At 31.0% G+C, this 17018-nt stretch overlaps 1 protein-coding gene across 1 annotated transcript in view; it reads left to right on the top strand.

The window, feature by feature from the left end:
• The window catches only part of COL11A1 (collagen type XI alpha 1 chain), a 232172-nt gene that overhangs the window by 27822 nt on the left and 187332 nt on the right, over positions 1 to 17018 (top strand). Inside the window, exons 3-4 of the mRNA XM_017863237.1 lie at positions 2395 to 2608; positions 6475 to 6628. Of these exons, the coding sequence (XP_017718726.1) occupies positions 2395 to 2608; positions 6475 to 6628 (368 nt within the window). The remainder of the gene's footprint in view (positions 1 to 2394; positions 2609 to 6474; positions 6629 to 17018) is intronic.

Below are 17018 nucleotides of genomic sequence, written 5' to 3'. Positions count from 1 at the left end.
ATACTCGGATTACAGGTTATACTTTTATACTTTGGCTCATTATCTCAGGGTCAGTGTGTTCTGCATTCCAATGTGGTAGTTATTTAAAATCATTAATTTTATATAATTAATTTTAATACTATATATTTAAGTGATAAAAGCTATATAATCAACATTATCTGACTGCTTTCTTTATGATACAGTCTCATATAATTTCCACAATAGTTCCATGGGACAGATTAAATTAGGCCAGTCAACGGATAGGAAGGGAAAGTAGGATTTTATTTGCCAAGAACACATGGCTAGGAGATGGTGCGTTGATTCCATATATTGACTATTACGAATAATGCTGCAATAAATATTGGACTGCAGATATCCCTTCAACATACTGATGTCATTTACTTGGTGCATATACCCAGTAGTAGGATTGATGGCTAATATAACATAGGAGTGCATATGTTTCTGACATACTGATTTCATTTCCTTTGTATGTATACTCAGTAGTGGGATTGATGGCACTAGCTCTAATGTTTTGAGGAAACTTTTTACTATTTTCTATATGGATGTATTAATTTACATTTTCACCCATAGTATGAAACTGTTCCCTTTTCTCTACACCTGCACCAACACTTATCTTTTTGACTTTTTGATAGTTGTCACTCATACTGGAGTGGAGTAGTAGCTCATTGTGGTTTTGATTTACATTTCCCTAATGATTAATGATGTTGAACATTTTTTTCATATACCCATTAGCCATTTGTATGTCTTCTTTGAGATATGTTTATTCAGACATCTTGCCCATTTTTAATTGGATTACTTTTTTTTTCTATTGAGTTTTTTGAGTTCTTTACATGTTTTTAATATTAACCCCTTATCAGATGTATAGTTTGCAGATATTTTCTCATGTTCTATAGGTTGTCTCTTCATTTGTTAATTTTTTCTTTTGCTTTGTAAATGCTTTTTAGTTAAATGTAATCCTATTTGGATGTGGTAGGGCTGGGATTTGAGCCAAATGGTCTGATAAGATTCAGAACTTTCAATTGAGATACTGTACTGTCTTCCAGTTAACTACTCTATGCATACATTTATAGCATAAAAATGTATTAAAGCCTCTTGCTGTTTTTTCTTTTGTAATACATTTGAATAATTTCCACTTCATAAAACGTCTTTCTACTACGTGGCTTCATAAGATTCTATTACATACATATTCGTATTTTATTTAACCAGTTTCAATCATTGCAGCTTATTTTAAAATTTTACTATTATAAATAGTGGTTGGTGATTTGAAAGCATAATACGTTTACGCATATGCATCCTCTCTGCATACATTCTTGGTGGTAGAATTGCTGATCTACAGTTGTTTGAACTTGAATCCAAGACAGACATATTCATATTTCTTTTATAGATTTATACTACTGCCTGTAATAGAATTTAGAATGAATGGATTGAAAAAGGGAGGTCTTGATATTGGGCTAGATATTGTTGATTACACATGCACATACACAATGGTTTTGCAAAAAGACAACTTTTAAACTAAAACATCTCATCTCTCAAATAATAATGCTTGCTTTATTTATATGCCAGAGTAGTAAGAGGATCAAATAAGATATACTTGTAAAACTATTTTGAAAATAAAACCCACAGCTTAACATGCAGTGTTTTATAAAAATATAAGTATTCTTTACTTAATTATTTGAGATATACTTAGGGTAATTGTTTAAATGATATATTTGTTTAACAAATGTTTAGTAAGTACCAATGTAGATCAGATTGTATGCTAGATATTTGGCACACGATTGAGAGAGAGAAAGAAAGAAAAACAAAGTCTGCCTTCTTGAATTTAAAATCAAGTTAGTCAATTACCCTTATGGTTCTGGCTCATAATGACATACACTTCTTTAATAAGAACCAATATGCAGTGAAACTGCATTGTTTGATATTAAGAACTAATCGAAAACTCTTAAGCTTTTAGAGAAACAACAAAAATAATACGTTTGTAAATTGGGTCATTACAATGCTTCTTTAAAGTGGGAATGTATGGCTACAGACTAGACAAAGCCAAAATATACAAACTTTATGCCAAAATTAGTACTTAAATAAGTGCTTTAAGAGTGCTGGCTATGTGTTTGATATTTACTGGTATCATGATCCTGTTGCCTAAATCAAATTTAATTTCATATAGCCATTGTGCTTTAAGTGCTTTAAGTGAGTGGCTTTAAAGTTTGACTATAGCTTGGATAAAAATTGAAGAGAAACCTTAATAGAGGACCCCTATTTATTTATTAATCTGTTTACTATTCAAAGTTAGTTGATTTATAAAGGCCATGTAGAAAGTTCAAAAATACTACAGTGATCTAGGAACAATGTAGAAATTGGACGTTGGAAATTTCTAACTCTTTGGCCTTTTCTTCTCAGGTGGAACTTTTCCAGAAGACTTTTCAATATTATTTACAGTGAAACCAAAAAAAGGAATTCAGTCTTTCCTTTTATCTATATATAATGAACATGGTATTCAGCAAATTGGTGTTGAGGTTGGAAGATCACCTGTTTTTCTGTTTGAAGACCACACTGGAAAACCTGCCCCAGAAGACTATCCCCTCTTTAGAACTGTTAACATCGCTGATGGGAAGTAAGTCACAAAATAATACAATGTTTTAACTATGCTGATATCATTATTTTTATTCAGTCATTTAACAAATATTTATGAAGTGTGATACCGTTTTTCTAGTGGCTGGTGATAAACAAATGAGCAAAAAATACATAAAGACATAATTTATAGTATGTACAGGGAAAAAACAATGCTTTCAAAATAAGTCACTAATAAATACTATAGCAGGTGATGATAAGTGAGAAAGAAAAAGAGAGCAGTAAAGAGGATGGGGTGTGGCAGTGGGGTGGGTACAGTTTTAACAAGTGAGATCAAGCCAAATCCCACTAAGAAAGTGGTATGTAAAGAAGGTGGAGTGCTTGCCATGCTGATAATTAAAAGCCTAGTGTTCCAGGAGAAGCAGGAAGCAAATACAATCTCTGATTCCAGGGTATGGACAATTTGTTCCAAGCAATATCAAGGATACCAGCGTGGCAGGAGACGAGTGGGATGATGAGGATGGAGAAGCAGAGGGAGGCCAGATGGTATAACACATTGTAGGAGGTTGCAAGCACTTTGAATTGTACTCTGAGTGAAACAGGAAGTTACTGGAGGCTTTTTGAGCAGAAGAATGATCTAATTCAACTTATGTTTTACTAATACTGGAGATCAGAGGAAGCACTATAGAGTACTGATATGTGCCACATGCTAAGCTCTTTATACACTGTTAACTCATTTAGTTCTCTGGGTTCCTTTAAGAAAGTAATGTTAATAAACTAATTTTACTGGTAAGGGAACTGAAGCTCAGAGAGTTTAAGTAACTTGCCTAAGGTCATATAGTTGGAGAGTGATAGAGATGGAGTTTGAACTCAGGAAGTCAGGCTCACACTGTGCTCCTTTGCAAATCATGCCGAATTCTGAATTATGCATAGTGGTCATTCCCTTTCACTTATGGAGCAGCTAAATAGAAATTTATGCTTATTAAGTTTACTCGATATTTTATCACTGAATCCAGACCTCTAAAAACAACTTTATCTGAAATAGCACATTTGGTCAGAGATATAAGAAGGAAGTAGCAGTGCTCATTGATACTCATTACATTTTGTCAGGACCACAGAGAAATTCTCAAGTCTCAGTGTTACAAAAAAAAAAAAAAAAAACCAAGGCTTTTTACAACTAATTTACATTATTATCCTATAAACAAATTAGATATAATAGCACATGGTGTTTCTCTTTTTGACTGTTAGCAAACTCCATACTAAGATTTTAGTCTATAATTGGTAATTGTAGAAAATATTTTGAACTTATCTTATTATTCACACCTTATTTTTCCTTAATCCTACTTTCCTAACTGAAAAAAAAAAAAAAAAGCTTCAATTTATTGCAGCCCAGACCACATTCTATTCAAAACTAACAGGCAGCGTTTAATATGAATGAATCCTTAAAGTAAAACATGAACAAATAAAAACAAAAAAATGGAGGATGTTCAATAAATATTTCTAATTGATTATCAAACAGAACAAGAAGTTATATTTACATATATCACAGTAGTAAAATATTATCTTGATAATATATTGAATACAATTCATATCTAGTAGTATTCATTTTTTTCATTCATATATGCCTTCAATAACAATTTATTAAATGCTTACTGTGTGCTAGATAGGTCCTATACTTTTACTTGAGACTGTTAAAATGTGATATATTTGTGGAGCTCAACTGACATAATAATTTAGATGCAAAAATATTGGTATTTAAGCCTACTCTGATTTTTTTAAAGAACAATCATGACATTCATCATGAATGAGCATTCATTCCATATGTACTTATCTATTAGCCACCACTGGGCTGGCAGTCTGTAGAGCACAGCAGTTGTAGCAATGAACAACCCAGGTGAAGTTTTTCCACTCCTGGAGCTTAAATATGTGAAGTGCTGATAGTTCTGTGAATGAAAATAAATCAAGGTAGGAAATGTAGAGTGTACTATTTTAGATAGGGCAGTTTAATATGAATGAATCCTTAAAGTAAAACATGAGGTTTTACTCATATTTTTTTGATGAGGTTGCATTAAGTAAAATCACAAAGGAAGTGAGAGTATAGCCATGTAGGGATATGGAGAAAGAACAATCCTTCCAGAGTGAAGAACCTGTGCAAGGGGCAATAAAAAGGCATCCTTGTGGTTGGGATGCCGGGAGTCCAGGGAGCATCTGAACTCATGAGGTTACAGAAGGCTAGGGGACCCTCATATGAAGCAGAGTAAGGGCTTCAGTTTTTACTGTGAGTATTGTATTTGGTAGTTTTTAAGAATGCAGACCCTTGATCTGACTTATATTTTTAAAAGGTGGCTCTGGTTGCATAAGAGTAGAAGCAGAGGTCAGTTAGGAGTCTAGCTGTGAAAGATGGCAGCTTGGACTAAGTTGACACACAATGGATTCTGTTTATACTTTTTAATTTATGAACTGATAGAATTTTCTGACTATAGGAGTGTGTAGTATGAGAAAAAGAATAATTAAGAATGCCTCTAAGGCTAAATGTTAATTTAGTATTTTGAATATTATATATGATATCATGATTATGACATATTATCACAGCCTACATTAATTAAACAAAATATCAAGTTTAGAGTTCTAATCAATTTTAATTATTGAAATTTTTTTTTTTTTCTGTTAATGAAAAGCACATACCTATAATACTGGGAATGGTTTAAGTGAAGACACAGATTTCTTGGCATGAAGTATGTGTAAATTTTACTCTCACTCTATTAAGTAGATCCTTGTATAAATCTTTGCTCAATTCATACCAAGCAGACACCTATGCCAGTTGAATGTTCTAGTGGAAAGACCAAAAATTAAGTGTATATGGAAATACACTTGGTCACCATGCCAAGTCACATGAAACAGACATTTTAGGAAGGCTCCTGCAACTTTTTGGGTATTTTATTTTATGGATCTAGTCCTAGACACTTCTGGAATATTAATCTAGCACTTTTCATTTGGAAAAAAATAAAATATAAACCAGACTGGCTTGCAGAATCTGAGTGGGCTTCATTTAATGGTTTATGTTAGCACCATACATTGTTCATAAAACCCACCATTTTACAGTATGGTTAGGGAATGTGCATTTCCAAAGGGCTGGCCATGTCTCCCCAGCCAAGCCTGTCATCACTGCTCTGAATTAGTTGGAGCAGTAGCTGCAGAGTGAATTGAGACTCTCATTCCACACATGTGTTGACTATGTTTTCTTTCAGTTTTCCACTTCCTGCCAACCCTGGAAAGAAGGAAAGATATTGTGTCTCAGTCTTGGATCCTGACTACAGTAGTGATCTATAACTGTCTTGAAATTAAAGTGGAAAAATAATGAAAGCACTTGAAATAAATGTGAATAAAGACAGAGAAGCACATTGTGTTTTACAATTAGGACGTTGACTTGCTCTAGATGGAGCACTCATTCAATTAGTAGACATACCCTTTTATAGTCAATCTCAGGGGATCATTAGAGCAGTTTTTTTTAAATGGAATTCCACTTTGGAAGAAAGCATTTACGTACTTGGAAACTATTACTTACCCCATATCCCACCCTAATCTCTATCAAATACCTTCATCAGGACACAGTGAGATTAAGCTTTTGTTACTACAACACAAAGTGAAGCAAAGGATGGGCACTTCCTTATCAGCACAGACAGCTGATTCTACTGTGCATTTTATGCTGCTTGTGTCCTTTTGAGTACCTAGCACTGTTGGGTAAAGAGTAAGTAGTCACCTGTTAAGCGGCTGCTTAATAAATGTGCCTACATTTTATATGATTTCAGTTCATTTTATAATTTAAAATACACAGTATTTTAATGTGAAGACTGCTTTGGCAACCATTGTTTTTTTGAAGCTTACAAAAGAATTACTTGTCTTTTTTAGGTGGCATCGGGTAGCAATCAGCGTGGAGAAGAAAACTGTGACAATGATTGTTGATTGTAAGAAGAAAACCACGAAACCACTTGATAGAAGTGAGAGAGCAATTGTTGATACCAATGGAATCACGGTTTTTGGAACAAGGATTTTGGATGAAGAAGTTTTGAGGTAAAATAAATCAAACTCTAAGCTGAATATTGACAAATCAAATGAACTGGGTTAACAACAGTAAAAATACTGCTTTATAGCAATATGTTATAAAGCAAAGTTGAAACTCTAAAGGGTGACCTAGTTTCTTCCTCTGTGAGTATAGCGGTGATGTTTTCTATTCTTCAGTAAGAGAATGACCAGACAATGGTGACTGTAACGCCTGGGAAACATTTACAGGGATTGGTTGATTTGAACACAGACATGCTATTCTCCTGGAAAGGACAAACAGCTTAACTCTTAGTACTTTGTATTATTTTCTTTGCAGAAAAGAACACTTTCTTCATTTCATTCTATGGGAAGTTAATTTAGAGAGATGTATATACAAGTCATATGTTTTGCCTTCCTCTGTTCTTTGTGAATTTTTTAAGGTAAAATAGAGATCATATTGCAAAATATAAATTTTAAGTTTACAAATCACTTTAAAAAATAATGTAAAGATCATGGTAAGATATTTCCATCTAATTATATTTCACTAATTATGATAATCACATTCTTTTAGTTCTCCAATCATTGGATATGGCATTTTGTGCTTTAATTTTCATTTAGTCATTTTTTAAAAGAATGAATGATCTGAATTCTGACACAATTAAAGGATGCACTCTCCAGGCATTATTTATTATTTTGGTGGTTGTTTTTAAACAATTTGAGTCATTTCTTTGTCAAGGTGTAGCGAAGTAAAGCTGTGTAATATATTACAAATTAATAGACTGTTTCACCTGGAGATTTGCTATATTTTATGATGTATGAATATACATATACACATGTGTACACACACACACATATATATACACAAACATACAGACAGTATGTATTTTCATAAACAGAACAATGTTTATGAAATAGTCTAGCGTCGGCTAGACTATTTTGTTCCTGTACTTATATATATAACCTACAGTGTAGTTTTATTTAAAATTTTTATTACAATTAACATTTGTGAAAGTTCCATGTTATGACTTTTTTCCACTAGTGTGTACCTAAGCCTTTAACTCTACATAAAATATTTTAAACTACCATATCATGATGGATTATGTAAATGATAAACTGATTTGAGTAGTATATAATGGAAATATGCTCTCAGATCTCCCAATATCTAACATTGATTGCATGCATATGATGATAAACAATTATTTATTCATTCAATAAATAAATATTAATATAATTTCTCATCTTGAAAAACTTTTTGAAAATAAAACTATTCATAAATATGTTTCATGTGAATTATAAGTGAATTATGATTTATTTTTTTAACCTACACCTTATTTTCCAGGAACATAAATGTGTACGATAGAAGAACAATATCAATGGAATTTCTTTCTTTTTTAAAAAATTGATTCTTAGCTTTGTAACACTATATGCCACATTCTGAATCCTGGAGTAACTCCAGCTCTTTAGTTCGAGGAACTATTAAAACATTAAGAAAAGTAATGTTGAAAGGATTCTTTAATGAAAGCTTTAGCAAATATGACAATGAGTAGTGAAAAATAAGTTTATTAAGCTGTTTCGCATCCTAGAGTTTCATGAAACCCTATGAAGTTTTAAATAGAACATTTACTTACTATTAAGTGTAGTTAGTTTATAAAATGTTAATGAATACAGAACTTACTCTCTCAGGTTTATCTTTTATAATCTTTGACCAGTTATAGAGGGAAACTATTTTACTTAATAAAATATTGAGACCGCTTTAGAGTAGGAAACTTTGAATTGGATGAAATTTAGTGTTTATCTAATTCATATACTCAAATACCCATCAGATAAAAGATTCAGGTCTTACTTTCTAAATTATATTATTGTATGTATATATGAAATTTCAATAACAATTTGGTCTCTTTCCACTTGAAAATAGAGCATGAAGAAAATAAGTAATTCAAGTATATAGATGTTTAGTCCGAATTTTAAATTCTCACTCTTTTGTAAAATTAGTTCATTCTACCTGATCTTAATATATCTTTTCGTAAAACTTATTCGAGTATGTATTTTCTTTTATTTTGGTTTATATTCTAGTACCTATATATTTCTGACTCTTTGCAAGTAAACACATAGAATTTAAACTAAAAATGACAGGAGATAGAAATTGTACTGTGTATACATTATTTTAGTGTTTTATAAATAGTTGTGATGATGAAGATAATATAATACCAGTGATTTATTAGTCTGAAAACTAGAAATGTCACTTTTTCAGACATAGTATAAGTCAGATTTAGTTGCAGATTTGTTTAGTGTATGTAATTTCATGTATACACTAGCTTGCATTAATAGAATGATACTACTATGGTAAAAAATATTAAACATGGTCATATTTGAGTTTCAATCTAATGACTTTTTAGAATTCAAATTTATATAGATAAAAGCAAAGCTGAAGATGATTTTAAAGTTTGAACAATTGTGGCCGGGCGCGGTAGCTCAAGCCTGTAATCCCAGCACTTTGGGAGGCCGAGGCGGGCGGATCACGAGGTCAGGAGATCGAGACCATCCTGGTTAACACGGTGAAACCCTGTCTCTACCAAAAAATACAAAAAACTAGCCGGGCGAGGTGGCGGGCGCCTGTAGTCCCAGCTACTCGGGAGGCTGAGGCAGGAGAATGGCGTGAACCCGGGAGGCGGAGCTTGCAGTGAGCTGAGATCCAGCCACTGCACTCCAGCCTGGGCGACATAGCAAGACTCCGTCTCAAAAAAAAAAAAAAAAAAAGAAGTTTGAACAATTAAAAGTTGTAAAATTATCACAAGATGAGCATATGGACTCATAATTCAGGCTTTATAATTTCAGCATAGCAGAGTGGTATATGAATTGATTTGGGGATGACAAAATCTGATTTTGAATCCCAGCATATAGCTTAATATTCAACCTTCTCTGTATAATTACTCTATATCAGCTTCAAATGGGAAATATAACAGAATCTTCCTCATAGGACTTATAGAAAAAATGAGCTGATGTATGTACAGTCTTTAAGATACTAGTATAAATATAAATATATATAGATTTATACACATACACACATATGTAATAAAACGTGGTTGTATGTTGTTAACTTATCCATTAATGTGTACTTTTACAAACATTATTATAACTTCTTTTCTTATGATTTTACAACTGTGCATTTCAAATACTTTTGCTATGGGTGACTAACAGTGACCCATCTATCAGTCTGAAGTCCTCATGGGTCCGTCTGTCTGTATTCTAAATGCAGTACTTCTTTTCTGAGCCACTGCAGTTTTACAAAGTACCTTGTAGAGATTAGATACATTTGTCCCCTCTAGACAGAGGTAACACCTGAGTACACATCTTAATAAGTGGAACGTGATCTGACTTAATGAGTATTTCCATGCAAGCAAAAAAAATTTAAAAGTCCTACCAACACTAATCAACAGCCTTGATGTTTTTTTTTCCTGCTTGATAAGATTCAAAGATGTGAGGAAAACTAAATTAGAATAATTGTATTCCTTGTATTTATTATCAATACAATTATTTTGGAGTCTTTAAAACAGGAAAATTTCTTTACTTAATAGCAAGTTATAGCCATTGTTCAAGTTTTCAAAACATTGTTATTTATATTTTGTTTTTTTTTAAATAATCAAAACAGATTATTGCAGGCCTTTTATATTTTTTGACTAATAGCCATCATTGGGGAGATTATTTATTTCCTTGAAGCAATGAGTAAAATATGACCTATGACAGCCATTTGAGTAGAAAAGCTTTGTGATGAAAATTTTGCATTTTTTTCAAACTCCTCAGGAAATATTTTGAATGTAATTTTCTATGGAGAAATCAATGAATAATAATTTATAAAAGCTATGCTATTTGATAATTCTACAAGGCCTGAAAAATGTAAGATTATCAAACTCTTTTGAGACGGCCAAAAGTAAAGTCACCTCAAAAGCCATTAAGAGTTTGATTATTGCTTAATGGTGTCCACATATCTTTTTAATGCGTATATTACCCAAGATACACACTTAAAAGTTGAATTTTAGAGATAGTTTTCCTATAGAACAATGTTATAAGATGGAGATAGCCTTTCCATTTATCCACTTTTCCCAGTCTAGATGCATTTAGTTCATGGTTCTTGTGATTTTTTTCTAAATTTATTGAGTTATAATTGAATCACAGTAAACTGCAAATATTAAAAGTATACCATTTAATCAGTTGTGACTTATGTATACAACTGTGAAACCATCATCATAATCAAGAAAATAAACATTGCCATCTCACCCAACAGATTCCTCATCATCTTTTATAATTCATTCCTTCTTCTATCCTAATGCCAGACAATCATTAATTAGCTTTTTATCACCATAACATTTCTGGTACTTTTACAAATGAAATTATACTGGATGCACTCTTTTTTTTTTGGATGCACTCATTTTAACTTAACTCGTTTTAACTCATTTTTCTTTTCCCTGTTATTAGCAGTATGTCAGATTACGTTGATTGATTTTTCAAACATTTAAAAACAACTTTTCAATCCTTAGAGGTCTATAGACCCCACTGGTGATGTAGTATGTTGTCTTATTTATATAACATGCAATTAAGTTCTTACTCAGTATAATGATCTTAAGATTTACCCATATTTTTTGTATTTATTATTATTATTATTATTGTTTTGCTGAGTAGAATTTTAACACATAGCTAAACCAAAATGTGTTCATTCATTCACCCTATTCGTGAGCATTTGTGTTGCTTCCAGGTTATGGCTTCTATAAAGTCACTATGAACATTCATGTATACATTTTGCTTTGTTTGGTTGAATACCTAGATGTGGAATGCATGGGTTATTTGGTAGGTGCGTGCTTAACATTAAAAAAAAGAAAATTATCAAACTATTTTTCAAAGTGGCATTAACCATTTTATACCTTCTTCAGCAGTGTATGAGAGTTCCAGTTGTTATGTATCCTTGCCAACCTCTGATATGTTCAGTCTTCTTCATTTTAGGCTAGAATTCTAGCTAGATGCATTGTAGTGTTACATTGTGGTTTTAATTTGCACTTCTCTCTTGACTGATGATGTTTGCATTTTGCCAGGTGCTTGTGGGCCATTTATGCATATTGTTTTGTGAGGTGTCTTTTCAAATGTTTTGCCCATTTAAAAAAGTTGAGCTGCTTGTCTTTAGTTTAAGGAGTTTTAAGAGTTTTACAAAATATCCTGTATATAGATTTTTTGTCTGATAGAAGTTTGCAAATATTTTTTCCAGTATGTGACTTGCCTTTTTTTTTTTTTTTTTTAATGGTGTCTTTCAAAGTGTATATGCTTTTAATTTTGATGAAGCTCAATTTATCAATTTTGTTATGTTTTACACTCTTTGTGTTCTAAGAAACTTTTACTACAAGATCACAAAGATTTTCTTCTATTTTTAGTATCAGAATGTTGTTGTTTCAGGATTTGCACGTAGGTCATATCCCATTTTGAGTTAATATCTGTGTATGATGTAAGGTAAAGGTTAATATTCACTGTTTCCTACATAATGATATCCAGTTCATTCAGCATATTTTTCTGAAACGGCTTTCTTTTCATGATATGTATTGCCTTGGTCTTTAAATCAGAAATTAATTGGCTACCAATTAGTGCACCTATTACTGAACTCTCTACCTTATTTTATTTATTCATTTATTTATTTTTTACTACTAGTACCAAAATATCTTGATTACTATAGTTTAACAGAAAGTTTTTAAGTCATGTGGGTAAATACTCCTACTTTTTATTCTTTGTAAAACATTGCTGTAGTTAATTTTGGCTCATTTTCATTTCTACACACATGTTAGAATAAGCTTTTTAATTTCTACAAAAAGTTGTGGTTTTAATGGGGATTTCATTTAAGCTACAGATCATAATGAAGAGAATTGAAATTTTGAAAAATCATGGAGTTTTTCTATTTCCTGTACATAGTATAACTCTCCATTTATTTTGGTCTTGTTTAAATTTTTTACAATGTTTTCTGGATTTNAAAAAAAAAAAAAAAAAAAGAAGTTTGAACAATTAAAAGTTGTAAAAATTATCACAAGATGAGCATATGGACTCATAATTCAGGCTTTATAATTTCAGCATAGCAGAGTGGTATATGAATTGATTTGGGGATGACAAAAATCTGATTTTGAATCCCAGCATATAGCTTAATATTCAACCTTCTCTGTATAATTACTCTATATCAGCTTCAAATGGGAAATATAACAGAATCTTCCTCATAGGACTTATAGAAAAAATGAGCTGATGTATGTACAGTCTTTAAGATACTAGTATAAATATAAATATATATAGATTTATACACATACACACATATGTAATAAAAACGTGGTTGTATGTTGTTAACTTATCCATTAATGTGTACTTTTACAAACATTATTATAACTTCTTTTTCTTATGATTTTACAACTGTGCATTTCAAATACTTTTGCTATGGGTGACTAACAGTGACCCATCTATCAGTCTGAAGTCCTCATGGGTCCGTCTGTCTGTATTCTAAATGCAGTACTTCTTTTCTGAGCCACTGCAGTTTTACAAAGTACCTTGTAGAGATTAGATACATTTGTCCCCTCTAGACAGAGGTAACACCTGAGTACACATCTTAATAAGTGGAACGTGATCTGACTTAATGAGTATTTCCATGCAAGCAAAAAAAATTTAAAAAGTCCTACCAACACTAATCAACAGCCTTGATGTTTTTTTTTCCTGCTTGATAAGATTCAAAGATGTGAGGAAAACTAAATTAGAATAATTGTATTCCTTGTATTTATTATCAATACAATTATTTTTGGAGTCTTTAAAACAGGAAAATTTCTTTACTTAATAGCAAGTTATAGCCATTGTTCAAGTTTTCAAAACATTGTTATTTATATTTTGTTTTTTTTTAAATAATCAAAACAGATTATTGCAGGCCTTTTATATTTTTTGACTAATAGCCATCATTGGGGAGATTATTTATTTCCTTGAAGCAATGAGTAAAATATGACCTATGACAGCCATTTGAGTAGAAAAGCTTTGTGATGAAAATTTTGCATTTTTTTCAAACTCCTCAGGAAATATTTTGAATGTAATTTTCTATGGAGAAATCAATGAATAATAATTTATAAAAGCTATGCTATTTGATAATTCTACAAGGCCTGAAAATGTAAGATTATCAAACTCTTTTGAGACGGCCAAAAGTAAAGTCACCTCAAAAGCCATTAAGAGTTTGATTATTGCTTAATGGTGTCCACATATCTTTTAATGCGTATATTACCCAAGATACACACTTAAAAGTTGAATTTTAGAGATAGTTTTCCTATAGAACAATGTTATAAGATGGAGATAGCCTTTCCATTTATCCACTTTTCCCAGTCTAGATGCATTTAGTTCATGGTTCTTGTGATTTTTTTCTAAATTTATTGAGTTATAATTGAATCACAGTAAACTGCAAATATTAAAAGTATACCATTTAATCAGTTGTGACTTATGTATACAACTGTGAAACCATCATCATAATCAAGAAAATAAACATTGCCATCTCACCCAACAGATTCCTCATCATCTTTTATAATTCATTCCTTCTTCTATCCTAATGCCAGACAATCATTAATTAGCTTTTATCACCATAACATTTCTGGTACTTTTACAAATGAAATTATACTGGATGCACTCTTTTTTTTTTGGATGCACTCATTTTAACTTAACTCGTTTTAACTCATTTTCTTTTCCCTGTTATTAGCAGTATGTCAGATTACGTTGATTGATTTTCAAACATTTAAAACAACTTTTCAATCCTTAGAGGTCTATAGACCCCACTGGTGATGTAGTATGTTGTCTTATTTATATAACATGCAATTAAGTTCTTACTCAGTATAATGATCTTAAGATTTACCCATATTTTTTGTATTTATTATTATTATTATTATTGTTTTGCTGAGTAGAATTTTAACACATAGCTAAACCAAAATGTGTTCATTCATTCACCCTATTCGTGAGCATTTGTGTTGCTTCCAGGTTATGGCTTCTATAAAGTCACTATGAACATTCATGTATACATTTTGCTTTGTTTGGTTGAATACCTAGATGTGGAATGCATGGGTTATTTGGTAGGTGCGTGCTTAACATTAAAAAAAAGAAAATTATCAAACTATTTTCAAAGTGGCATTAACCATTTTATACCTTCTTCAGCAGTGTATGAGAGTTCCAGTTGTTATGTATCCTTGCCAACCTCTGATATGTTCAGTCTTCTTCATTTTAGGCTAGAATTCTAGCTAGATGCATTGTAGTGTTACATTGTGGTTTTAATTTGCACTTCTCTCTTGACTGATGATGTTTGCATTTTGCCAGGTGCTTGTGGGCCATTTATGCATATTGTTTTGTGAGGTGTCTTTTCAAATGTTTTGCCCATTTAAAAAAGTTGAGCTGCTTGTCTTTAGTTTAAGGAGTTTTAAGAGTTTTACAAAATATCCTGTATATAGATTTTTTGTCTGATAGAAGTTTGCAAATATTTTTTCCAGTATGTGACTTGCCTTTTTTTTTTTTTTTCTTAATGGTGTCTTTCAAAGTGTATATGCTTTTAATTTTGATGAAGCTCAATTTATCAATTTTGTTATGTTTTACACTCTTTGTGTTCTAAGAAACTTTTACTACAAGATCACAAAGATTTTCTTCTATTTTAGTATCAGAATGTTGTTGTTTCAGGATTTGCACGTAGGTCATATCCCATTTTGAGTTAATATCTGTGTATGATGTAAGGTAAAGGTTAATATTCACTGTTTCCTACATAATGATATCCAGTTCATTCAGCATATTTTCTGAAACGGCTTTCTTTTCATGATATGTATTGCCTTGGTCTTTAAATCAGAAATTAATTGGCTACCAATTAGTGCACCTATTACTGAACTCTCTACCTTATTTTATTTATTCATTTATTTATTTTTTACTACTAGTACCAAAATATCTTGATTACTATAGTTTAACAGAAAGTTTTAAGTCATGTGGGTAAATACTCCTACTTTTATTCTTTGTAAAACATTGCTGTAGTTAATTTTGGCTCATTTTCATTTCTACACACATGTTAGAATAAGCTTTTAATTTCTACAAAAGTTGTGGTTTTAATGGGGATTTCATTTAAGCTACAGATCATAATGAAGAGAATTGAAATTTTGAAAATCATGGAGTTTTCTATTTCCTGTACATAGTATAACTCTCCATTTATTTTGGTCTTGTTTAAATTTTTTACAATGTTTTCTGGATTTCAGGGTAAATGTCTTGGACATCTTTTATTTAATTTGTTCCTAAGTATTTTCTTTTAGTGCTACAGTAAATGAATTTCTTTTAATGTCATATTTGAATATTTTCTTGCTAATACAGAAAACATAATTTTCGTATTAACTTTGTGTCCTATAGCCTTGTTAAATTCATTTATTAGTTCAGGGTTTTATTTTAATGTAAAAAATTATATAATCTGAAAGTAGGGACCATTTCACAAGTTTTCTATTTTATGCTTTTACTTGTTTTCTTATCTTATGGCAATCAATGGGATATATATTGAATATGGCATCTATATATATTGAATATAGCTTGTGTAAGCAGGTATTCTTACTTTTTTTTCTGACCTCATGTGGAAAGTAATTCAGTCTTTCAGCATTAAGTATGATGTTGGCTAAAAGTTTTCATTGGATGCTGTTTATCGGTTTGAAATTTACTATTAGTCTTAGTTTCCTAAATATTTGTTATCATGAACATGTACTAAATTTTGTAAAATGCTTTTTCTACACCTATTGAAATGATCATGTAGGTTTTTTTTCCTGTTAGTAAATTGAATTACATTGATTGATTTTTCAAATATTTAGAAACAACTTTTCATTCCTTAGATGTATATAGAGTCCTCTGTAGTCATGTAGTATATTATCCTATTAATATAACATATAATTTCATTTTCTGAAATATCTTTAAGAAGCTTTAGTCTATATTAATGAGGTATACTAGTCTATGAATATCTATATTGATAATGTCTTTGTTAGGTTTTGACAGCATTATCCTGGCATCATAAACTCATCTGCTCAGTGATCTCTCCTCATCTATTTTCTGAAAACTTTCTTATATTACTGATGTTATTTCCTTCTTGAATACAGGATAGAATTAAGCAGTGAAAATTTCAGGTCCTGTTTTCATTTTAGAATTGTTTTAACGTATTCAATTTCTTTACTCGATACAGGTTAATTTAGTTTTTATGTTTCTTATTGCGTAGATTATGTTGTTTTATTTTTCAATAAATTTTTCTAGTTCAACTAAGTTGTTGGATTTGTTCATATAAAGTTATTTGTAGCATTTCATTATTTTAAATTTTAATGTCTTTAAATTTTCTATGGAAAATTACTTTTTATTCCTGATATTAATAATTTGAA

This window comes from Rhinopithecus bieti, unplaced genomic scaffold (assembly GCF_001698545.2).
Source record: "Rhinopithecus bieti isolate Rb0 unplaced genomic scaffold, ASM169854v2 scaffold_67730, whole genome shotgun sequence".
NCBI lineage: Eukaryota > Metazoa > Chordata > Mammalia > Primates > Cercopithecidae > Rhinopithecus > Rhinopithecus bieti.
This window is presented reverse-complemented; position numbering and strand designations above follow the sequence as displayed.